General features: G+C 32.8%; 2 protein-coding genes across 2 annotated transcripts; one reads left to right on the forward strand and one right to left on the reverse strand.

Moving 5' to 3' along the window:
- The first annotated feature begins 3,761 nt into the window (after positions 1–3,761).
- On the forward strand, positions 3,762–12,434 carry LOC143065422 (alpha-L-fucosidase-like). Its single transcript, XM_076238983.1, has 8 exons — positions 3,762–4,141; positions 5,391–5,497; positions 7,188–7,318; positions 7,835–7,971; positions 8,917–9,014; positions 9,769–9,901; positions 11,084–11,254; positions 11,712–12,434. The coding sequence occupies exons 1-8, from the start codon at positions 3,795–3,797 to the stop codon at positions 11,971–11,973; spliced, it is 1,386 nt and encodes a 461-aa protein (XP_076095098.1). The 5' UTR covers positions 3,762–3,794; the 3' UTR covers positions 11,974–12,434.
- Positions 12,435–16,605: 4,171 nt separating this feature from the next.
- LOC143065437 (alpha-L-fucosidase-like) lies at positions 16,606–26,936 on the reverse strand. Its single transcript, XM_076239007.1, has 8 exons — positions 26,574–26,936; positions 25,918–26,024; positions 24,538–24,668; positions 23,582–23,718; positions 23,186–23,283; positions 19,544–19,676; positions 18,483–18,653; positions 16,606–17,864 (listed from the first exon to the last, which is right to left on the reverse strand). Exons 1-8 carry the CDS (start codon positions 26,918–26,920, stop codon positions 17,603–17,605), a joined length of 1,386 nt encoding a protein of 461 aa, XP_076095122.1. The 5' UTR covers positions 26,921–26,936; the 3' UTR covers positions 16,606–17,602.
- Positions 26,937–27,828: the final 892 nt, after the last annotated feature.

Genomic DNA, 27,828 nt, shown 5'->3' on the forward strand with positions numbered 1-27,828 from the left:
TCATTTGAAATTGATTAGATGGAGATATAGCCTTTCTTGTGTTTTATTGTGCAACATTCTACGGCGTGATAGACATGTTACGAAAACGTTGAATATTTGCAGGTTTAAATATTTACATATTCTTTGGAATGGAATGGTCACAACGAAACTTGGGCTTGAAATGGTTCAAAACAAAATGTGAAGTGGGCAAAAAAAATAAAAATCGTAAAAGAAACTAAAAACATTGTTTTCAAATGTATTCTTGTATGTTGTTTGATCTGAATATCTTATGTGTGTAAGCCTACAAACTTTACTCCTAGGTTGAATGATATTGACCATATATCAAACCTCATTGTGTTTGCTTGGTCTGTTAATTCTATAATCTAAGTTATACGGAAACCCCTACCATTAATCGTAGATGATAGACAACGCTAAAGCTGATTTCGACAGCTTCAACACTCTTTTATAAATGTTATCAAATAAACTCATCATAGATACCAGGATTAAATTTTGTGTTTACGCCAGATGCGCGTTTCGTCTACAAAAGACGCATCAATGACGATCGAATTCAAAAAAGTAATAAGGCTAAATAAAGTACGAAGTTGAAGAGCATTCAAGACCAACATTCCTTAAAGTTTTGCCAAAAAAAAAGCGAAGGTAATGTACTCCTGAGGTAAAAAAGCTTATAATTTCAAAAATTCAAATGTTTTGTAAATAGTTAATTTATAAATATGACCATATCAAAGATAATAAATGTCAACAAAGAAGTGCGGACTACTGGGCTCATTATACCCTCTGGGAATTAAAACTCCACCAGCAGTGGCATCGAACCAGTGGTTGTAAATAAACTATTCACAGATACCAGGACTGAATTTTGTATTTACGCCAGACGCTCGTTTCGTCTACAAAAGACTCATCAGTGACGCTCGAATCCAAAAAAGTCAAAAAGGCCAAATAAAGTACGAAGTTGAAGAGTATTGGGGACCATAGGCATAAGAAAAAAAAGATTACATATACAAATTTTAAACCTATACATGTTAAACACTGTTTATATATTAAATACTGGTTAAAAAATTAACATGAAAAAATGAGTAGATTATATATCACCAACGCAACTACGAGCATGTGCATCAGTATTTCAATAAAAATAACGTAAATTTTCAAACAGACTAAAGAAGCACAAATCCGACCGCTGTATACAAACAATTATCCTTTTGATAAAAATGTCAAAGGCATATACTGTATCATAAATGTATTATATAAAAATAAAAATATTTGGTTTGTTGTCAGTGTGACAACTATCTACTAGTTTTCAAATGTGGATATGTATAGATTATTGTTGATCATCTCAACTCGATTGCTTTTCAAGTTTTCGCCGTACCGCCTCAAGCGGGAAAATCAATCTCGTTGAGATGACCAATGATAATCTGTTGATCGCTATTTTACCTATGACGACCAATTTCATGTCAGTTTCATTAGCAACGCCACGTGCCTCCTTAGTTTCTAGCGATAATTTTCCATCTCAAGCGAGTAACATGATATGAAAAATTATCACAAAAAAAGATCAAAGGAAAAATGCACAAAATAGCGATAAAAGCAATTATAGACCCCGTACGACTTTCAACAATGGGGAAAAAACTTCTGTATAGTCAACATCAAATGGCCCCGACATTGAAAATGGAAACATTACAATTTATGAAAAACAAATAAAACAGATATGAACAAATAGTTATATTTCAAAGTTTCACAAACTATATGTTATATTGATAAACAAAGGCGACAGTACTATACCTCTGTTCAAAATTCACTAATCGATTGATAGAAAACAAATTCGGGTTACAAACTAAAACTGAGAGAAATACATCAACTATCTAAGGAAAACAAAGGAACAACAGACACACTGAAGTACCGCAAACACCAACTACATAGAAACGAACTAATTGATAACAACTGCCATATTTATGACTTGGTACAGGACATTTTAAGAAAAATGGTTGGTTGAAAATTGCTAGCCAAACCTCTCGCTTCTATGGCATTTTTAACAAAATATCACTAAAATGACATTACTATGTGACAAAAATACAGCACAAGCAAGAACAGTCAGTACAGAGAAATGCACAAATAAATGAGATCATAGTCGTTACAACATAGACCTGAAGAAAATTTTTATTCAAAGGATCGATGAGTTTATGTATACTTGAAACAGGAGATTTCTGTTTCAGTTGGTTTTGTTGAAAAATGATGTCATGAATGCAGATTCTGGTAAGTTCCAAACCATTGTCGTTGAAAGTTAAAAATTTTGAGAAAAAGGCTCTTTTAATATACAATAAGCTAAAACATCATGTGATGAGATTGCAAAACTTTTAGTTATTGATATTATTTATCAACTGAACTTTAAATCATATTGAAAAAAACGAGTTCAATAGTATTGTAAAGCTTCAACAACTGAACGTGATGTTCGTAAGTGAATTTGTTACAAAATTAAATACATTTTTTTTCAATTTTGTTCTTTTTTTTCGTTTTACGTGGCATTTTTCAGAAAAAGAAAAAATCTAAATCAGAAAAAAAATGAGAAAAAGGGCTTAACTATATATAAACGTAAACTACGTTGGTACGGATGATAAACTACATTTTATAGCTACAGTTCCATCGCTGAAAAATATTTGTATATGTAACATGACCATTAAATGTTTTGAAATTTAAAAAAAAATTACGATCATGTCTGAATGACATAATTAGATTCAAAATGTATTTTATATGGCTAACATTGCAGATGTACATAGAAATTGACTATCAATTGAATTATGATAAAAACCCTTTTAAATAATTATCTGATGTTTGATGTAATCTTCTACCTGGTGGTTTTATATTGACGGATTAGTGATTGCCTTACTCCACATCTACACAAAAAGGCTACTGATCGCTACTTCGCGGCGATAATGGTTTAAAAAATATGCTAAATAACGATAGTTGAAAATATCTGAACTCTATAGAATTGTACTGACTGTAAGTGCACTGTTTTAATACGTTTGTCTCGTGACTTTATATATTTTCTCCGTTTTTTTTTATGATTACCTGTTGAAATAATTAATATGGGGACGAAGTCCCCTATTACAGTGGAAAATTCAATAAAAAAAAATAAAAAAAAAAAAATCGGGAAAATTTCCAGAATTTTTCATTGTACTAATGAACTCAAAATCGTTCAATTTTTTTTTTTTTGTCGCGTTTTTTAATTTCCGGATCTGCGCAGAACACATAACTCTACTTCCTTCTTCCGGTCTTGTTGTCGTGAGACTTTGATAAGTCTAGTAAAATATAAGAACTCAAGGAACACAATGCCAATATTTCATTTTTAATCATTCTTTGTCTTTGATATGAATAAACGTTAGGCCTACAGTACCTAATGCATTGCGTTTCTATGTTTACATTGAACATGACGTCATAACTTAAATAACGTCACAAGTAAAATCCCTAACAACAGAACCAAAATCGGAAACGTTACGGTATTTCCGTATCTTTTTTTTAACAAATATTTAAATTACAAAAAAAATAATTTAAACAAACTTCGTCCCCATTCACAGGTAATGCCTGCCTCATATTAAGCTGCATTTTTATGCTTATCAATTTTTGATCGAACTGTAGTAAGAAAACTTCTGTAAAATATATTTATTTATCGATTATATGTATTTCCCTTATAAATAATTGTGAACTATAACCAGTTCTACGCTCTAAAGATTTTAACATTAAAAAGGTAGTTCAATACAATGGGACTGTTTTTCCATGTGATAAATCATGTGAGCTTTTAAATTGTAAAAATGGCGATTCACTGGTTGTTGATATTCTTTTGTTGCATAGGATTACATTTTAGTAGTGCAAAATATACTCCTGATTGGGAGTCTTTGGATTCAAGACCTTTACCTAAATGGTATGACGAAACCAAATTTGGAATTTTCATAACTTGGGGTGTTTTTGCTGTTCCAAGTTTCTCCTCTGAATGGTTTTGGCCACACTGGAAGTCAAAAAACCCAAATCATGATATTGTAAATTTCATGAAAAGGAATTACCGACCTGATTTTACGTATGCTGACTTTGCTGCAGACTTCACAGCAGAATTTTTCGATCCAGATGAATGGGCAGATATATTCAAAGCATCTGGAGCAGGGTAAGACGTAATCTCATAATGTGGGAAATACAGAAATATCATCGACTTAATAGGCATGAAAAAACCGCTATCAGTTGTATAGCATATACATTTAAAGTACAGCTTAACTGGGCATCAACAACATGTAAAAGAGGATATGAAAAAAAAAGTTTTTGAAATTTTGAATAACTTTCTCAAACTTGTATTCTGTATTTCATCCAAACTTGGACACAAAAAAGGCAACAGTAGTATACCGCTGTTCGAAAGTCATAAATCGCTTGATAGAAAACAAATCCGGGTTACAAAATAAAACTGAGGTAAACACATCAAATATAAAAGGAAAACAACGAAACAACAGAAACACTTAAGTGCAACAAAAAATCAAAGCGACAGAAGCTTGTTTATGATCATAAGATAGTACCCAGAAGTAAAGTAAAACAAAATATCCTGTATATCCGTATTTTACTTATAAATGGACTTTTTCTGCAATTAATTAACATTATCGCTATTTTACGAAATTGCCTTTGATCTTACAGACTTATAACTTTCTTTCTCATTACAGTTGAGTGATATGAAAAATTATTGCTTGAAACTAAGGGAGCATGTGCCCGTTGTCAATGAAAAGTAAAATCACAAAAATACTGAACTTAGAGGAAAATCAATTCGGAAAGTTCATAATAGCATGGCAAAATCATATAACAAAACGCATCTAAAACGAATGGACAAGAACTGTCATATTCCTGACTTGGAAAATGCATTTTCAAATGTAGAAAATGGTGGATTAAACCTGGTTTTATAGCGCTAACCCTCTCACTTTAACAACGTCGTCATATGTAAAATAGCGATAAACAGATTTTTATTGTTCATCTCAACTCGGTTGCTTATCTTACTTTCGCCGTACCGACTCAAGGAAATTACTGTATCTAGAGGAATATTTTTAATAACATTCCCCCCATTTTTGTTGAGCCTGCGACTAAAAGCAAAAGTAGGCGAGACACTGGGTCTTTCGGAACCTTTACACATTTCTTTTTTTACTGTTTTTACAAAACTTCAACTTATAACCAACTTCCAACGCCATGGATCAAAAAAAAGAAAAAGACCTACAGTACACAAAACACTAAATACTGATCAAAACAAACCCCATCAAATATTTGGCGGGATTGTAGTAACGAGATTTGGAAAATATCCGTCGTGGCCGTTGATTTGAAAAAAGATTTAAATACTATGTTGTTTAAATCTATGGTAAAAATGTATTTTTTGCGATTTTTAGATATGTTGTTTTTACAACTAAACATGGTGGAGGATTCCCCAACTGGCCATCGTCTCATTCTTTTAACTGGAATGCAAAAGCAGTAGGACCAAACAGAGACATTGTTGGTAGGAAAACGCTTCTTTATGGTATAACCAGAAGACATGTCAATATATCTAGTAGATATAAGAAGATGTTGTATGAGTACCAATGAAACAAACAACTCTCCATTCAAGTCACAATTTGTAAAAGAAAAACAATTATAGGTCAAAGTACGGTCTTCAACACGGAGTCTTGGCTCACACCGACCAGTAAGCTATAAAGGGCTCCAAAATATGACTAGTGTAAAACCATTCAAACAAGAAAACCGGTGTCCTAAATAGATACCGACCTTTACCCTTACCCGAAACAATAGTGTAACAGTACAACATATAAAGACACACTATAAATATCAATTGAAAAGGCTTAACTCAATTAAAAGACATATAAACTAAGTGAACGTACACTTAATGAATAAACTTGATCTATGACACAAGGTAAATACAAAATCAATAAAGAAAGGGGTGGATAGATAAAGGCAACAGTAGTATACCGCTGTGAAAAGTTAGATGATTACAAAAAGTAAACCATTACCTTGAACAAATAACCTTGCCGCCATATAGAAAATTGTAAGCAGGTTAAAGAAAATAATTTTGTTGTCAGGTGGAGCACGAAAAATATTTTGTATCTATTACAAAATAAATAATTTTGTTGTTCATAGTACGAGAAGCAGAAGTTTGTATGTCCCACATGTTGTATCTTCACATTAAGCTGTAATCAGGTTAGAAGAGCCTGCGTCGATAATTATTTGATAGAGGGCAATTCCAATTACACCAAAACAAAAGGCCGGATAACAAAGTTATAAATTTAGGCTATAGGTATCCTTCAATGCATTATTGTTTACGAAAAATTACATAATGTTCATAACTGCATCAACATAGTCTTCAAACGCAATGTATAGCGTATAATAACATTTTGATTTAATGGTTATGTGTAAAGTTGTTGATAAATTTTTCAATTATACCATAAAGACTCTTTATATATTCAAACTGCATTCGGTTCAGCAATAGGAGAAATAGGTCCAAACTCTTTCACTGAAATTAACAATCAAATGTTATCGTATGTTGTTACTAGAATACGAATCCAATACAAAAAAAGCGTTAAGTTATTATGTCCGACCTAAGTGCATTATGTTTTGGTCTGTGCGTACGTTCATTGGTTCGTCCGTCCATTCGTCCGTCTGTTCATCCGTCAGTCCGTCTATCCTCCTATTTTTTTATGAGTCCAATCAAATTGAAACTTAGTACACATATTCCCTATGATATGATAGATTTTTGACGGTCCACTGAAAATATGAAATGATAGAGCGAGTACGACATCCGTGTACTATAGACACATTCTTTTTTTTATATGTTTTTTACATTCAGGAAATTGGTGAAGATGGCATATCTTTGATACCACACCTTAATACCGACTATCGGTTCTGCAGCTGCAATAGGTAACACAGATGAACATCTGATGACAAGATTTGAAAATGTATTGCTTAACAATATTAATCAGAACAGCCGAAAACTAACTTGATGTACACGATAAAACTATCTATTGTTTTAATGGCAATCGGAATCACAGTTCCTATATATTTTTTTCCAAAATTTAAATAGTATAACCCTTAATTATAAGGTATAAAGTCTACAGCTGACATGTGATTTCTAGCGCTGCAGATATAAAGTATAACGCTTACAACAGGAGATATTTAAAGAATATAATTGTTATTTTCAGGCGATTTGGCTGAAGCGATAAGAAACAGAACGGATATAAAGTTTGGAACATACTATTGTCTTTCAGAATGGTTTAATCCACTCTATCTAAAAGATAGGGATTCAAATTTCACTACCACGGATTTTGTAAAGGTATATTATATTATTGTGTCTTTATGTAAGTGGTTATCTTAGGTACAAGGATTGTAATTTAATAAGCCAGACGCGCGTTTCGTCTACACAAGAGTCATCAGTGACTCTCAGATACAATAGTTATAAAGCCAAACAAGTACAAAGTTGAAGAGCATATATAAGATTTATGTTTCATATAACAAAACAATAAGCGTGTATGAAGGGCATACAACGAATGTACAAATTCCCTTAAGCATGATTATACATTTATATGGGTTGCTAAACCAAGTAATGTTGCATTTCGACCATCAAGCTCTCTATTAAAATTCAGTCTGAAAACTTGGTATCATAATGACTCCATTCTGCATGGGCATGTGATTTGTTTCAGTACCTTTTTAAAAAGCATACGCCCCCCAATGGTTTAAAGTTCAAGCAAATCAAGTCATTCTGTAATTATTCAGGGCAATATTAACCTTTGTGTTTTATTTTATAAAACTATTCATCTTATCAAACTAATCTTTTATACTTTTTTTTAAGACAAAAGCCATGCCAGACCTTTATGAATTAGTAAGCAAATATAAGCCAGAAATTGTATGGGCAGACACGGTGGATAATTTAGGACCTGCCTCATACTGGACATCAAAAGAATTTCTTGCTTGGTTGTACAACGAAAGGTAATCTTAAAATCTTGACTCCTCATTGGTTATTATGAAATGTGTTTACGCTTGGTTTATAATGACCATTCATTCTTATGTTTCACCTCATTTAACCTTGGCTATGCAGATAAATGTGATAATATAGCTCTTAACTTTTCAACGTATTTATTCATACATTACTTTCAAATATTTGGATTTTAACGTTCCTTTTAAAGGTAAACATAGAAAAATGCGTCGGACGCAATACATTTTAAATTTATTTCCATTTGTTATAATGACCATAACAAAAGTAAAAACAAATATGTTGTATTGGGAAGGTATAAATCATACTCTATAAAACTGATTCAACCAACAATTCTATTTGAAACTCACAAAATCATTTGTAACCGAAATTTGAAAAAATGACTGGGACAGTTTGCTATTACGATGAATGTTCTTGTATTGAAGATACAAAGATGTCTGAAACCGCATAAATGTCATTTAAACATTTACGCCATCAGTGATTTACTTTTTTATTTGATATTCAAAAGGGGCGTGTGTGCAGACCATAAATTGATTAACCCCCTTTTTCCATGTCTGTACGTAGTAAATCAAGTCTGGTTCATTGTTGATGTTTCTTGTTCGTACTAAAAAAATTCCAGATGATTCCGGGTGGTTGTGGTGGTTGTTGTTGTCTGTGGTATTGTCAATACTGCTTTGGATCCCTTTTTTCAATTTTTCACTCGTTTATCTTATCGAATTTGATGCGACTGTCATACGAGTAAGAGGTTCAGCTAGCTGTAAAACCAAGTTATCCCACCATTTTCTACTTTTGAAAATGCCTGTACCACGTCAGGAATATGACAGTTATTGTCCATTCGTTTGGTGTGTTTTATCATTTGATTTTGCCCTTTGATTAGGGACTTTCCGTTTTGAATTTTCCTCGGAGTTCAGTATTTTTGTGATTTTACTTTTTACTTACAGTCCAGTTAAGGATACTGTTGTTACAAATGACCGATGGTGTCAAGAATGTTTTTGTAAACATGGAGGCTTCAAGACCTGTTCAGATAGATTCAATCCAGGTTAGTGTTTATATGGTAATTGTGACTGTTTTATCTCAGTTTTTTGGCAGATAGTATCGGTACACATGTATCATGGTGCTACGAGTGTAAATTCCAACTAGAAATGTTGCCGTTCGGTAGGATTGCACTGCAAAAACATAATATTTTGTCAATGAGGGGTGAGTGGTGTTTAAATATTTGACAAAAGGAAACGAAATATGGAATCCAATAGCTTTCTTCAATACCAACAGCAATAGTGATATTGAAGAATAAAAAAAACGCAGGTAGGAAAAATGCATTTTTAATTTTAGTTTCTTGTGTATAATTCGGAGTTTAGTATGACGTCCATTATCACTTTACTAGTATACATATTTTTAAGGGGCCAGCTGAAAACCGCCTCCTGGTGCGGGAGTTTCTCGCTACATTAAAGACCCATTGGTGGCCTTCGGCTGTTGCCTGCTCTATGGTCGGGTTGTTGTCGCTTTGACACATTCTCCATTTCCTTTCTCAATTTTATATCGTATAGTCGGCTATAAAAGGCCCGACTTAACAATACTTTTTTCCTGTTTTGTATAAATTATCTTACGAAACATAAGTATAAGTTGTTGCAATTTCTGTTTTTCGATGTTACTAAAAGAGGGGCGAATAAACCTAGAGAGACAGTCAAACTAACATATAATTAGATATAGATAAATACAAAGAACTAATTATAATGCACCGTATACAAATTAATTGAATATGGTCATTTTAAAATTTTCTTTTGTTCAACTTTTAGGTGTTTTACAGAAATTCAAATGGGAAAATTGTATGACAATAGACACACACTCATGGGGATACCGCAGAAATTCTAACATCGATGCCTATCTGAGTGTTCATGATATCATTTCAACTTTTGCATCAACAATCAGGCAAGTAAAATATCTCCATGGCCAGATTGTAAGCAATTGTTCACTTGTGAAAACTAAATGTTTGCGGTTGATTAAAGATGCATTTACTAGTTATCTGGACTCCGCTCACCATTACTTTTTTATTAGCGGTTCTAACGAGTGTAGTCTATGGACAAACTTTGTAACAAATGGAAACCAGATAAACTTAAGGCTCACAGATGTCGACATAGGCGGGTTATCATGAAAGTACTGATTCAATGAAATACAACGTCTTAACTCACATTTTAAAAGGTTTTTAACACTTGTCCATTAATAGGCATTCATTTAAACACAACCATAATCATAGACAAAGCGTGTCGCTGTGCAAAAACTCATCGACATATTTGAGAATATATATTCATATATTGTACGACGCTAGATTAAAACTGACGAGGAAAGGTAACACACAGCCACCGAAAGCTTAAGAATAAAAAATTTGCGAAAGCAAATTTACAGATCTAACATTGTTGGGTTGATGTTTAGACGATTTGTATATACATATATTTATACAGTCATATAAGTCCTCATAGTTGTGATATTTGAATTAGAAGAGTTATAACAAAAATACTTAATGCAATAGTTGTTAGCAAAATAAACATCACTTTTGTTAACCTTAAACACCAGCCGTAGAACTCAAAATAACACAATTGTACATTCATCAACAGACTTTCGATATAACCAACATTTATAAACTGACCATTGTTAATTAAAGCTCATAAATATAACAACGTCCCACCATTGATAAATGTTAGATTAGTCTTTTCCGTTCTAAGTATTTATTTTGGGTTCCTTGGTGGTGATGTTGCATTTATTACTTTTCCAGAGATATTAGTTCTTATTTTGTACGATATATTTGACAGAAGCATCTCAGAATTCAAGTATCATTATAGTCGTTACTGCTTTTAGCTTTAATGTTTATCATTGACCTTCTATTTGTGTGTGATCAGGGAAACATATGGGAAATAACATGGATAGGAACAAATAGAACATCGTCATAATCAATGCGAAATGGGAAAGCATATGACGCAGCATTTTTTAAAATTCTATCGTGTTACCGTATTCGAATTTTATCATTCGCATCTTATATTTCATTATTTAATACATTTTATAATGTATAAGTATTTTTTTCAATTAAAAAATATCTCTGATTTCCTTTAATGATAGTTGTGGTGGTAACATGCTGATGAATGTAGGACCAACAAAAGAAGGGAAAATCATGCCAATATTTGAAGAAAGACTACGTCAGTTTGGCCAATGGCTGAAGGTCAATGGAGAGGGAGTTTATAGTACGGTCCCATGGAGTCATCAGAAAGATACAGTAACCAAAAATATTTGGTATAAGTATTATCAAATTTCACTACACAAAAATAAAAAAAGCGTCATATTAAATATAAATTTTACTGGTTTGTTCCTACTTTTATGGCACCCAAATGATTGTTTAAATTGAAAAAAAAAATATATATTCAATTAATTGTAAAAAAAACCACAGCAGGATAAAAGCGATTGTTTTGTAAAGTAGTATAAAAATAAATGAGTAGAAAGTAAAATCACAAAAATACTGAACTCAGAGGAAAATCCAATCGTAAAGTCCATAATCACATGGCAAAATCAAATGACAAAACACATAAAAAACGAATGGACAAGAACTGTCATATTCCTGACTTGGTACAGGCATTTTCGAATGTAGAAAATGGTGGATTGAACCTGGTTTATAGTAGATTATTGGTGCTCTGTATAAATAAAATACTTGATATTTGATTAAACGAATCTCTTAAATATGTTACTTTTACAGGTATACTAAACGGACAATGGAGAGTGAGGGAACTGTGGTTTATGCATTTCTTCTTTCTTGGCCTACAGACGCACTTCTAAATTTAGGGGCACCGATCCCACCACAACAAACAGAAGTCAGCATGCTCGGTTACCCAGACAAATTTATCTGGAAAGCTGGTCCAGGAGGCAAAGGAATTCATGTCACCATACCAATTATACCGTGGAATAAACTACCGTGCGAATGGGCATGGGTACTTAAACTAACACATATATCAAATTAGACTTTAAATTTATTTGATGATTGATTTGAAAAGGTCTAATCATAACTTTAATCTAGAAGCGTGTGTGAACATTGGGTGCAGGTCACTCTTACATTGTTAACCGAAGATACCTTTGGGTTACCATTTTTAATCTCGGATATATCATACCAAATGTACCCTCAGCATGCTGATCACATATGTGCGCACAAACCTCAAAGTGTATTTGTTTTCATGATCAGAGTGTCTTCTTCAGCAAAACACTGCAAAGCTACTTCCAGAAATTTTTCAATTTAGTTACATGTCTGACTCGTCATATCAATTCAAATTGCACTAAATCTTTTCAACGTAGATCTGCTGATTTTAATTTAAAAAAATGACATCAAATCTGAAGTGGTGGCGATGGAAGTAATGAAATAATGGCGATATAATATAATATCCTAGTGTTTTTGGTATTTACAAATAATTTTGTTCTATCTGTAAAATTTGCTCTAGGTCCGTTTCGTCTAATGAAGAAATATTAAGATCAAATTTTTGTTTTTTTTGTTTTTTGTTTTTTTGTTGTTTTTTTTTGTTGTTAAAAAAAAAAAAAAAAGATCAAAATTCGAAAAAAAACAAACTTTGAGAGCATACATAACAGATTGAATTTAAAAAATAAATGATATAAACAAGTCTGTTTACAACCTTCAACAATGTGAAAAAAACTACTGTTTAGTCAGCTTCAAATGTGAAACGTTTCAATTTATGAAAAAACAAATATGAAAGAGAGGCGAACGATACCAAAGGAACATTAAAACGCTTAGTTAAAAATAAACTGACAACGCCATTACAAAAATAGAAAAACAGGCAAACAGACAAACAACAGTACACAAAACACAAAACTCAACATAGGAAACTAAGACTAAATAACACGAATTTAACCCCACTAATCACTGGAGGTGATCTCAGGTGCTCATGCAGGACAAACAGATCCTGCTCACCATGTGGCAGAACGTGTTGCTCATGTTAGTACAAACCGGTAATAAGTCTATATCGGCAAATCACATTCTGGGATAATGGAACGGGATTGTAGTTACAACATGTGGAATATATTCGCTATTATCTGTGAAACGGATATTATATAACGGTCAACCAACTGATGATGGCGGCTGTACAATTTGCGATGATAAATATAACAGACATGAACCAACGATAAACACTAAATTACAGGCTCATTACTTAGCACAGACACCTACAGAATTTGGCGGGGTTGAACACAAAATAAGAACATAAGTTACTAAAGAATTAATTCACTAGATCGGTACTTAGCACGGAGAAAAAGACAATAGATACAACCACCGACATATTATTGTACTAGCAATTACTACAAGCTAGTTCAAAGTCAATTACAACTTATAAGTAAATCATGTAAGTTTCAATCTAAAGTATCAACCAGTACACATCTTACAGATTAAGTGCAAAGCTATCAAAAACTGTCTGAGAAAGGCATGAGCGTGTGTAATGTCACACTATATTTAAGTAGACAGTAGACTAGTATACAGGATATAATGAAGGGTAAAAAAGCAATGCGTTATATTGATCAGCCTTAGGAAAAAACGTATTCATTGGAGCAATCAGTTTATGTATACTTAAAAGGTTTGAGACGAAGCCTGTTTGTAATATACAGTCAGCTGACAGATTATGTGATGAGATTATCAAATTTTGGAGTATTGATATTGATTATCAACTTAATTTTAGTCACCATAATAAAAAAAAAAAACGTTTATTGTAAAGATTCTCTCCAACTGTACTGATCTGAATGTTCGAAAGTGTATTGGTTGATATATTACGAAATTAAATTATTTTATTTCATCTCAATCTAAATTTTTAGCTTTTTGCGCAGAATTATTTTGCAACAATAGCGCTTCTAATTTGTAATAATGCGGAAAGGGCTTAACAATTTATAAACGAAGATTCGTTACGTATGATTAACTACATGAAAGAGATACAGTTCCATCAATGAATGTTAGACCCATGGGTAGCATGCCTGTTGAATGGTTTCAAATTTCTTTTAGCGTGTTACCATTTAGTTGTATACAAAGATTGTAAATATTTACTGACACTGCAGATATGCCTAGATCTTGAACATCAACTTATTATAAGAACTCTTTTAAATATTCAGCAGGGGTTTTATGGAATCATCTACCTGGAGATTTTAGAAAAAATGCTTTTATACGATAGTCAAAAATATTTTAAACTATGGAATAGTATTTACTGCAAGTGCAATGTTTTTGCAGCTTATTAATAATTTTTGTTAAATTCATATCTATTAAGATCATATCAATCATAAATCTTTATCATTTTTTCACTTTTAATCAGCTTTCTAATCATGATTAGCTGCAAAATAAATATTTGGTTTTGATTTAATATTTAGCTTATTTCTAATTAATATTAACATGGTGAATCTAAATACGTCATGTGTTTTGTTTAACTTATTTCATTTGATTGTATTGTTGAGCCTTGTATGTCGATTAAAAGATCAGAAGAGCTTGTATTTATCATATGAGTACACCTTTTTGTAGACTAAACGCGCGTCTGGCGTATATACAAAATTGAGTCCTGCTATCTATGATGAGTTTATTTACTACCACTGGGTCGATGCCACTGCTGGTGGAGATTTATTTCCCCGAGGGTATCACCAGCCCAGTAGTCAGCACTTTTTGTGATGACATGAATTATCATTGATATGGTTTTTACAAAATTTAGAATTTTTGAAATACTAAGGCTTTTCTTTCTCAGGCATAGATTACCTTAGCTGGATTTGGCAAAACTTTTAGGAATTTTGATCCTCAGTGCTCTTCAATTTCGTACTTTATTTGGCCTTTTTAACTTTTTCGGATTCGAGCGTCACTGATGAGTCTTTTGTAGACGAAACGCGCGTCTGGCGTATATACAAAATTTAGTCCTGGTATCTATGATGAGTTTATTTACAAACATTCTATACACGAAATATGTTTATTCAAAATGTTTTTGTACCTGAGAAACAGACGTAACCATGACACGTAACATTGACTAATAAACCCTGAATATAATGTCAAAGCCATACGAACCCTGCCAGACCAATATGTCAAATATGCCATCAATCAAAAATGGTTGTTTTGATAGTATGACGTCAATTATCACTGAAGGGGCCAGCTGTAGCACGCCTCCGTGTGTGGGATTATCGCGCTGTGTTGAAGGCGTATTGGTTGTTTGGTCAGGTTGTTGTCTCTTTGACACATTCCCCATTTCCATTCTCGCTTTAGTTTACCTATTGCTTCTCGTATCAGATAAAAGAACAAAACCCATGAAAGCTTAACATTGACCAATGAGTCATGAAAACGAGGTTAAGGTCTGATAAAAGCTACCAGACAGTACATGGTAATTGGATAAATAGTATGCAATTGTATGGTATCTTTCGCCCCTCTTACATAGTTCTACTTATTTTTAAAGAATTAACTCTCTTAGGTGTTCTGTTGCGTCTTCTTGTCAATTTCGTCGCTCATGTGGGTAGCATTGCAATGAACAATGAAAATGAGGTTAAAATCAGATGAACCATACCATACCTGATAGACATGTACATCTTACAATCGATCTATGCATTAAATATATATTTGACCTATTGCTTATAGTATCGACTGAACAAACTAAACTATGAAAAAGTTAACATTAAACATGAAAATGAGGTCACGATCAGATGATACCTGCCAGACATACCTTCTTGCACATCTTGCAATCCCTCCATACAATAAATAAAGTTGACCTATTGCTTATAGTTTAATAAAAAACAAGAATGTGTCCCTAGTACACGGATGCCCCATCCGCACTATCATTTTCTATGTTCAGTGGACCATGAAAATGGGGTTAAATCTCTAATTTGGAATTAAAATTAGAAAGATCATATCATACAGAACATATATACTAAGTTTCAAGTTGATTAGACTTCAACTTCATCAAAAACTACCTCGACCAAAAACTTTAACCTGAAGCGGGACAGACGGACGAACGGACGAACGAACGAACAGACGGACGGACGCACAGACCAGAAAACATAATGCCCATAAATGGGGCATAAAAAAGACCAAAAACACATAAAATCAACGCTGAGCAATGCACCGTGAAAATGAGGTCAAGGTTTAATAAAATATGCGAGACTGACAAGTACATCATAAAATATTTCCACACATTAAATATATATGAACTATTATATAGTATTAAAAAAAATCAAAATACAAAAACTATTCAGTATATGGATATGGATAGTAAACTGTACATTGATAATTATTCATTAAACAGATATGGATAGTAAACTCCAAATTGCTAGAAATAAAAGAAATAGTAATGCCAATATTAGAAATGTTAATAATGTTATACAAATAGACAGGAAATACGAAACAGATTTGAACAATAATTATAAACAAAGTTTTAATCTGCTAAGTCAAACTGAGTTCTTGTAATTAACCATGGATAACGCCGCCGGACAAATTCTATTCAGTATACGGATATGGATAGTAAACTGCAAATTGATAATTATTCATTATACAGATATGGATAGTAAATTGCTCATTGCTAGAAATAAAAGAAATATTAATGTCAATATTAGAAATGTTAATAATCAAAACAACCTTAAAAACAGTATTGTCGAGATATGGAGACACCTTCTTTTATTTAATTTAGTAACTAATACATTTAGACAATATACAATAATGTACAGACAAATATTTATGCACTAACAACATAGATTAATTTCACAAAGAAAATATATAAACTGAGATTCAAATGCGTCAATTCATCACAGACAAATTGTTTCAAGTATACATGGTGCACGGAAAAGAATGAATGGAATAAATATTGGCAGGGCAAAAACACAAAATAAGTGCAACAATGAAACATTATAACTAGATGTGTCAAAGCGACACGAATGGCCCCGTCCCAAAAAGTTGAAAAATCTGCAATTTCACTATTAACACATGTGGACACAAACATGATGGTAGTCTCACAAAAATCAGATCAAAATCTGGAGGCGTATAGAAAAAAAATCTGTATAACGGTGATTTTCAATAATTTATCAAAGTCCAAAGCCCGTAATTTCAGCAAAAATTAGCGGAACGGAACGAAAATTAAACTTGACCTGTAACATCATGGTTAACTCACATACCAAAAATCATCACAATATCTGAAGGTGTTTAGAAAAAAAGTCCGTATATCTGTGATTTTCAAAAATTTCTCAAAGTTCAAAGCCTGTATTTTCGTCAAAAGTTAGTGGAGCGGAATGAAACTTAAACTTGACCTGTAACTCATCATGGTTAACTCACATACTAAAAATCATACCAATATCTGAAGGCGTTTAGAAAAAAACGCCGTATAATGGTTTGTTGCGGAATGGCGGAATGACGGGGCCATAAAAATATATTCAACATCATGGTTTAAAAAGAAAATATGTTATCCATTTTACTTTTCAATCGAAAAAGTTTTGTAATCTTGATGTGACAAAAGAGTTTCATGAAAGCACTATGGTAAACAAAGTCATGATTTAAAGACTTGTATTATGCTCTTATGGCAATTGTTGTTTATGGCACACGTACATTGACATGATTACACATATCCTAACCAAGCATCATACACACCTTATAGTTTAATTTGTTATGTGAGTTAGCTTAAGAAGCCATGCCCATCCGCATGGTAGTTTGTTCCACGGTATAATTGGTATAGTGACAATAATTCCTTGGCCTGCTGTGCCAGCTTTCCAGATAAATTTGTCTGGGTAACCGAGCATGCTGACCTCTGTCTGTTGTGAAGGGATCGGTGCTCCTAATTTCAAAACTTCGTCTGTTGGCCAAGAAAGAAGAAATACATAAACTACAGTTCCCTCACTCTCCATTTCCCGTTTAGTATACCTGTAAAAGCAACATATCTAAGAGATTCATTCAATCATAAATCAAGTGTATCATTCATGCAGAGACAAAAGATTTACTCATTTATTTTTTAGTATTTTACGATGCGCATGCAATTGCTTTTTTTAAACACTATTCAAAATATTTTAATTCAACAATCATTTGGTTGCCAGCAGGGAAGGAATAAACCAGTAAAAAATATATTCAACATCTCGAAATATAAAAAAGAAAGGCTTTTAATAGAAGACATATATACCACAACAGGCGTGGAGGAACTTTGATTGCGACGTCGGAATTGGGCTTTTGATTTTAAGGGAATTCGCGGTTTACACTTATCGGGTCTCTGAAATAAATGATGTTTTTTTCTTGAGGATCCGGAAAGAATGATTTTTTTCCGGGAAGTCTGGATTCAGCTATTCTTTATTTTTCTTTCAGGAATTCGGAATGGTAACTGCTCCCGCTATATATATCGATCCTCTAATTTCCCCCATTTTACAGTTCTGTTACTCCTTTTTGTCTTGCTAAAATTGATCAATGTATTCCAATGAATATTCAAGTCGTTAATTTGTCTTTTGTATTTCTTGTTCTCTTTTATGTAGTACAATTTAATAATACTTATACCATATATTTTTGGTTACTGTATCATTCTGATGACTCCATGGAACCGTTCCGTAAACTCCCTCTCCATTTATCTTCAACCATTGGCCAAACTGACGGAGTCTTTCTTCAAATATTGGCATGATTTTACCTTCTTTTGTTGGCCCTACATTCATCAGCATGTTACCACCGCAACTACCACAAAAGGAAGATTTAGTCATTTTATAAAATTGAAAAATTACTTCCAAAAGATCATTACAAAACGTCTCATTTAACGAGGTTAAAAGTGCAGATAACAACAGCTGAAGGCAGTATAACATGACAGACTTTTTTTCATAAAACCCATGATGGTAATGATGATGTTCGTTTGTTCCTATCTTTGGTGTTTAAATTTCTCATTGAATTCCTTAAGCACACTTGTAAAAAAAACCGCTTCAGCCAAACAAGCATTACAAATTAAAGTAAGATATATAAAAAACTAAAATAAGTGCCCCATGACCATCAAGACACTCAAATCAAATAAATGGATAGGAAAAGTCACTCGCTTTAGTTCAACATTCATCAAAAGTTCTAATAGTTATCAGTGGAAAAGAATGGCTGAAAACTATTGCAGTATATGCAATCATAAATTTGTTAAAACGTATACTTTATAATTTCAAATATCACAATTATGAGGACTTCTTCTGGAAGTATTATTCAAAAAAGCAGATACTGTTGATAATAAATTGAAAAAAGATGAGAACCTGCCATTTATATATACTCTTTAACATGTCGGTGTGATTTTCAACAACCAAACATTCTCCATGACTGTCGTTGTTTTTAATTGTTTATTATTTAAAGGTCAGATGTAAAAAAAAAAAACTTAAAAATATGATTAAAGATCTTGTATTTTATATAATCAGTAATTTCATAATTGCCTGTCAATTTGTCTTCATATGGACATGTGCGCCTTATGTATATTTGGTTTTCTATTGTTATAAAGTTTATGGTCCAAAGACTACATTTTGAAACATATAAGAAATAGTAAATGGTAATCGGAGTCCAGATAAGTAGTAACAGTCTAGTCATGGTGATATTTTACTTGCCTGATTGTAGACGCAAAAGTTGAAATGATATCATGAACACTCAGATAGTCTTCGATGTTGGAATTTCTGCGATATCCCCAAGACCTTCTGTCTATTGTCATGCAATTTTCCCATTTAAATTTCTGTAATACACCTGAAAGTTGAATAAGAGAGCTTAAAAAAAATACCGGAATCATTGAATTAGTTTTATGCTTGATATTTAGTTGTTTATATCTATTAATCTCTAATAAGAAGGATTGCAACACAGACATTGCAACAACTTATATTAATCCTTTATATTTCATTATTTGTCTGCTACATTAAGATGTTAAGATTGGACTTAAAGAAACAAATCTAACTACTCCACAGACTCAACATTAACCAATGAATCAATAAACAAGTATACGGTCATGTGAGTGCCTTTTATAGTCGACTGTACTGTATGGGTTTGTTTCATTGTTGAGGGCCGTACGATCGCCTATTATTGCATATCTAAACTTCTTTTGAGTTCATAATTGCTGTACCCATATTTTTACTATTTTATTTATTATGTCTGTTTAGTTCACGCATCATTGTAAATATAACGGAATTTGATGAGACTATCATCAAAGTGAGAAGGTTAGCGCTATAAAACCGGGTTTAATCCACCATTTTCTACATTTGAAAATGTCTGTACCAAGTCAGGAATATGACAGTTATTGTCCATTCGTTTTTGATGTGTTTTGTTATTTGATTTTGCCATGTGATTATGGACTTTCCGATTAGATTTTCCTCTAAGTTCAGTATTTTTGTGAATTTACTTTTTTTTATATAAGTTTCCATAACTACACGTTATACCATAAAAGCAATAACCCTGTGAATCGATAAGTCATTTGCATCAGGCTAGGAAAATTGTCCTTGAAATTGAAGCAGCAATATTACAATCGAGGAAATAACCATACACACTAAAACAAGAGTGCACACGCTGAAATGTCTCGGCTTCTTTACTAATCATTGATATTATGTTGATAGACCTAAATATAAAGCTTTATTACAACTGTCACATAAACTCAACATTAACCAAGAAAACAAAACATTGATCAATGAACCATGAAAATGAGGTCAAGGTCAGATGAACCATGCCAGCAGGCAGACATGTACAGCTAACAATTCTTCAATACAACAAATATAGTTGACTTATTGCTTATAAATTAAGAAAAACAGAGCAAAACACAAACACTTAACACTTAGCAATGGACCGTGAAAATGAGGTCAAGGTCAAATAAAACCTGCGTAACAGACATATAGATCAAAAAATATTTCCATACACCAAATATAGTTGACCTAATGCATAAAGTATTTGAAAAATAGACCAAAACTCAAAAACTTAACTTTGACCACTGAACCATGAAAATGAGGTCAAGGTCAGATGACACCTGTCAGTTAGACATGTACACCTTACAATCATTCCATACACCAAATATAGAAGACCTATTGCATAAAGTATAAGAAAAACAGACCAAAACACAAAAACTTAACTATAACCACTGAACCATGAAAATGAGGTCAAGGTCAAATGACACCTGCCATTTGGACATGTACACCTTACAGTCCTTCCATACACCGAATATACTAGCCCTATTGCTTATAGTATCTGAGATATGGACTTGACCACCAAAACTTAACCTTGTTCACTGATCCATGAAATGAGGTCGAGGTCAAGTGAAAACTGTCTGACGGGCATGAGGACCTTGCAAGGTACGCACATACCAAATATAGTTATCCAATTACTTATAATAAGAGAGAAATTAACATTACAAAAAATCTGAACTTTTTTTTCAAGTAGTCACTGAACCATGAAAATGAGGTCAAGGACATTGGACATGTGACTGACGGAAAGTTCGTAACATGAGGCATCTATATACAAAGTATGAAGCATACAGGTCTTCTAACTTCTAAAATATAAAGTTTTTAAGAAGTTAGCTAACGCCGCCGCCGTAGCCGCCGCCGCCGGATCACTATCCCTATGTCGAGCTTTCTGCAACAAAAGTTGCAGGCTCGACAAAAAGGACGAAAAGACGAACAAGTAATAAAACACTACCGTTTGGTCTCTTCTGCTTCCCTTTTCAATATATCATTAAGAATATTTTCAATTTTTTTTATGGGATCCGCAAATGTTACATTGATGAGGTTGATCTTGTATCAAATGATACTCTCTCACTTTATTAAAAGAGGGGCGAAAGATACCAGAGGGACAGTCAAACTCGTAAATCTAAAATAAACTGACAACACCATGGCTTAAAAAGAAAAAAGACAAGCAGACAAATAATAGTACACAAGACACAACATAGAAAACTTAAGACTAAGCAACACGAACGTCAGTACTTGCCGTCAGATAAGGGTCACGCGAACTTGGTTGACCTTGACTATGATAATTCAAATAAAAAGCGAAATTTTCGTCATATATATCATCCGTATTATAAGTATGCGAACTTAACTAGTTTAAATATATCATCCTTGTGAACCAGATATGTCCACGCAAATCAATTTAACGGATGTCTTACAATACATTTACTCAATGAGTTATGATATATAAGCTCTTTTTAAAAGTTAGAAATTTTCAAATAGTTTGGTCTAGAGCATCACTGAAGTGACATTTATTGTCGGAATGCGCTTCTGTTGCAGGCAAATTGGTACCGTAATGTTATAAGTTTTTTGTTTAAACAAAAGACATATTTACAATACGTTGATTAATGATATAGCAGCCAAAACAACACACACCCAAATATATCTAGGGATCAACATTGTGTGCTCAACGATAGAAACAGTGTTTATATCATATTTTAAGTTCTGAATTGCCTTGCTTTGGGATTGCCTAGGTCAGTATCTCAACAACTATGTAATGGTCACGTTTGCTTAAGAACTGTAGAGAACAAACTCGTCTGGAAGGAGTCATCTTATTGTAGTCTCATTTGCATAAAACTGGAATTTAAAGTATTTTAATTTAGTACCTGTCAGTTTCCTGGTTTGTTTATCAAGAATTAATAATAATAGTTGTTGATATGAAGAATTTTATTTTCTTGACCTTTAGACTTCTCATACTTATTGCGTTGTGTTCTGTATGCTAACTAATGAATGTCTTCTGGTTTGTATTATGAAGATGCTTTGTTAATTACGGAGAGTATGGGAGGAATTATTATTTTGTATTTTTATAATTTCAAATTTCATTTATGAGTTCGACAGCCTCCCATGCTACGATTACAATGTCTTATATTTATCAAATATTAGTTTTTGTCAACTTGATATGAAGAAAACGGTTTTCCATTTCGAGATTTTTCTGACGATGTTTCCACTGATGAGTCTTATGTAGACGAAACGCAAGACTGGCGTATTAAATTATAATCCTGGTACCTTTGATAACTATTTCGACAACATCTTAAACGTTTTTGATTCAATATCATCATTGCTGTTGGTGTTCGAAATCCTATTGAATTTCAAATTCTATTTCCTTTTGTCAGATGTGCATCCCCTCCTCTCAAATTATTTAATAGAAACTAATTGCTTTTGCAATGCACGCATACCAAACAACAGCATTTTTAGTTGCAATTACTCTGATTATCCATGTGTAACGATGCTCTGCCAATGAAAATGAAATATCTGTCCTCATCATCATTGTCTACTAACCTGGATTGAATTTATCTGTACATGTCTTGTAGCTACCATGTTTGCATTTACAATCTGGGCCCCATCGATCATTTGTAACAACAGTATCCTTCATTGGACTGTAAGTAAATAAGTAGAAAATAGATAACAGAAATCTCAAGAAATATTGACAATACTATTGACTACACAAACCACCGCAGGAACGATGAAACCGAAATATTTGAAGAAATATTGCTCATCATAGATACCAGGTATAAAATTTTGTGCTCCACTTGCGCGTTGAGAAGATGGGGATGATCTCATTAATCTGCAAAATCAAGGTTAAAAACGGTGATGCAGTAAAATGAATTATCAGCAGAAAATAATTGGACACAAATATTTCACAATAACCAATGAGAAGTAAAGAATAAACATTACCTTTCATTGAACAACCAAGCAAGAAATTCTTTAGCAGTCCAGTATGAGGAAGGTCCCATATCATCAACCATATCAGCCCATACAATGTCTGGTTTATAATTACGTACTAGTTCATACAGGTCTGGCATGGTCTTTGTCTTAAAACACATGAAAGATTGGCTTGATATAACCATAAGTTTTATAATTGAAACAAAAAGATTGATATTGACTTTATTAACACACAACGGCTTTTCTTATGTTCGCATTTTAATCTTAATGAGAAAAAAATCGAAGTTATATGATTTAGGTAGAGAAAGTGAGAAACAATTGACATGCCAGTATGGAAGCATTATTATGAAGCCAATGTTTCAGACTGCAAATTTGTGGAGAGCTTGCCTTTTTCGGTCCCAGTACTTAAAATCGTATAATAGATTAACAATGAATGAGGTTGTTAAATTTGATTCATGCCTTTTTGTGCTTCCTTGTTACATATTTTTTATAGTGATTTTATATAACACAATATTCACTGGTGTACACTTATTTTTTTTACATTTTTGCCTACTATGTCTGTTTGTTTTGTTAACGCATTGTCATTAAAATGGAATTTGATTCGACTGTCATACAAGTGAGAGGTTTAGCTAGCTATAAAACAGTTCATTCCAAAATTTCCTACATAAGAAAATGCCTGTACCAATTCAGGAATATGACAGCTGTTATCCATTCTTTTGATGTGTTTGAGCTTTTGATTTTGCCATTTGATTAGGGACTTTCCGTTTTGAATTTTCCTCGGAGTTCAGTATTTTTATGATTTTTCTTTTTGCTGGTAGAAATGCAAATTTGCTTGGTTTAGCAACCCATATAGATGCTATATCTTGCTGAATAGAATATGCACCTACGTTGTATGCACTTTATTAACTAACGCTTATTGTATAAAACATCAATCTTATATCCACAAGTCAAACAATACTGGAACATACCTTTACAAAATTCTGGGTGGTGAAATTCGACTCCTTATCTTTGAGATAAAGTGGATTAAACCATTCTGATAGACAGTAGTATGTTCCAAACTTTATATCCGTTCTGTTTCGTATCGCTTCAGCCAAATCGCCTAAAAATAACAAATAAAGTCTTAGTGGCAGCGTAATACTTTATTTTGCACATGAGTTTTCATCTTTAGTGCTATAGTTTACATTTTAAGATTTATACTTTACATCTTCAGCGTTGGACTTGACATCTGTATGGGGTTAATATCCCCTAATATACAAATACTCTTTCTACAACAATATGGCTTCTTTTGTGAACACACCGGAGATAACTAAGTAAATATCCAGGATTAAGTGATCTACATGTAACTAACGGCTGGGTATTGTTAATTCCATCATATGTGTATTTCAGTGGAACAATGGGAATTGCAATTCGAGAATCTACATAACACTCCCTGTGGTTGGAGTTACCTTCTTTGAATAAAAAGTTTTGAATAAAGCCACCACTATATAACCTGCATTAATGGTATAGTGAATCTAGTAGTTGTATGGTTTGAAAAAATTAGACAAAAACCAAACGACATAAATTTTCAAAAGACATTTATAAATAAATGTATGAAATATGGCAATTTCTTCCTCGGCCCGTTTAGAAAATGTTTTGAATGATTTGTTCAAACACTATTACCGTCTATCACTACGGCAGAAACAATAGGATATGCGATTATTAAAAGGAGGTTTCCAATCCCGGATAAATTTGGGCTTCCAACCCCCGGCCCCCTTCCCAACTTGATACGCTTCTGCATCTGCAGTACCGAAAGCCGATAATAGGGTATGGTATCAAAAATCTGACATCGCCACCAATTTCCTAAATTAAGTCAAAAACAAAAAAAAGATTAAATAAACGCTTTTTATCTTGGATTTATATTCTCGTAATAAAATACAATATCATTCGAATGTGTACTGTTTTTGAACCGAATGCATTTTGATTATATAAAGATTATTTATGGTGCTATTGAAACATTAATCAACAACTTTACAGATACCCATTAAATCAAAATATTATTGTCCGCTATATATATATGTTGCTTTTGAAGACTATGCAACTTTGAACATTATGTAAGTTTTAGTGAAAAAAAATGTATAGAAGGACACCTTCAGCCAAAATGAATAACTTTGTAGTGAAAACGGTGAAGGGAAAACATCTCGGATTATTGTTTGGTTTAATTGGAATAGTCCTTTGTCAATGTTATTCCAAACTCATGCTCTTCAAACGGGATTCCTGCGATGTGAAGATACTACTTATGGGATACTAGTATTTTATAGATTTATAGAAATGTTTTCTGGTTTTACAATAAGATCCGTTTAAATACCTACCTACAATGTCTCTGTTAGGTCCAACTGCTTTTGCATTCCAGTTAAACGAATGAGAGGATGGCCAGTTTGGGAATCCTCCACCATGTTTAGTTGTAAAAACAATATATCTAAAAATTGAAAAAGGGCATTTTTACTTTAGATTTAAACAATATAGTATTTCAATCTTTTTTTCAAATTAACGTCCACGACGGATATGTTCCAATTGTCGTTACAACAATGTGGTCCCAATTCCCCCGAATGTGACCTATAGCGTTAGATTTATCGCCTGGTTTGTTGTTACACAAGTAACACGACTGATGCCACCAGTAGAGCAGGGTCTGTTCAACCTTTTGGAGCACCTGAGATCACCCCAAATGGTGCTCGTATTGATCAGTCTTTGTTTGCTATGTTGTATCATGTATACTGTTGGTCTTTTTTCTTTTATAGCAATGGCGTTGTCAGTTTTCTACCTTAATAATTTGCAGTTTAGTAATAAACAGTAGGAAACTGTAAAAAAAAAATAGTGGATTGCCAATGAAGATCTATGCGCAAAATACCTAAGAACCCATAAATCGGTTAACAAAAGGTTGAACATTTCAACCGAGATAATTTAATAACGATATTGACTTTAGTCGAGTATATTTCTGTATTTCCCACATTATGAGATTACATCTTACCCTGCTCCTGATGCTTTAAATATATCTGCCCATTCATCTGGATTGAAAAATTCTGCAGTGAAATCTGCAGCAAAGTCAGCATAGGTAAAATCAGGTCGGTAATTCCTTTTCATGAAATTTACAATATCTCGATTTGGGTGTTTTGCCTTCCAGTGTGGCCAAAACCATTCAGAGGAGAAACTTGGAACAGCAAAAACACCCCATGTTATGAAAATTCCAAATTTGGTTTCGTCATACCATTTTGGTAACGGTCTTGAATCCAAAGAGGCCCAATCAGGAGTATATTTTGCACTACTACAATGTAATCCTATGCAACAAATGAATATCAACAACCAGTGAATCGCCATTTTTTACAATTTAAAAGCTCACATGATTTATCACATGCAAAACAGTCCCTTTATATCGTACTACCTTTTTTATTTAAAAATCTATAGAGCGTAGAATTGGTTATATTTCAATCACATTTTTGTACGGGAAGAAACTAATCGATAAATAAATGTATTTTAAAATATTTTCCTTAATACAGTTTGATCAAACATTGATAAGTATGTAACATGCAACATGATTCCTTATTTCTAAAGATAATTATAAAGAAAACCGGAGAAAATTTGGCTTGATATAACCATCATAAGTTTTATAATTGAAACAAAAAGATTGATATTGACTTTATTAACACACTTGGTTGTTCAATGAAAGGTAATGTTTATTCTTTAAAGTCATGAGACAAACGCATTCAAATAATATAAATACTAATAATGAATGATTATAATTAAGCTTTATTTATAGTCGACATAGTTTAGAACTTGTATTTTATCTGGCAAGACTAAACTGACCGTAACCTTATTTCTATGGTTCATTGGTCAATATTCAATATTCGTAATATGCTTTGATACTCTTATCAAATTGGCTCAGTAACACTATTAGGTGTATGGTATTAGCATGATTGTAAAATGTACATGTGCATGTCTGTCTAGCAGGGTTTTATCCGACAGTGGCCTTATTTTCTGGCTCATTGATAATGTATATGTGATATTTACAGTAAAACCTTCATATTCATACTTTAGACAAAAATCCAATCGTCGAAGAAGGCGAGACATGTCAGCGTGTGCACTTTTGGTATAATGATAGCGTGATATTTGTAGAAAATCTTTAAATTACAGACTTCAATCATGTTTCAATCATTGATGCACGCGAGACATGCCAGCGTGTGATCTCTTGGTAAATAGTTATCAAAGGTACCAGGCTTATAATTTAA

This window comes from Mytilus galloprovincialis, chromosome 1 (genome assembly GCF_965363235.1).
Source record: "Mytilus galloprovincialis chromosome 1, xbMytGall1.hap1.1, whole genome shotgun sequence".
Taxonomy (NCBI): domain Eukaryota; kingdom Metazoa; phylum Mollusca; class Bivalvia; order Mytilida; family Mytilidae; genus Mytilus; species Mytilus galloprovincialis.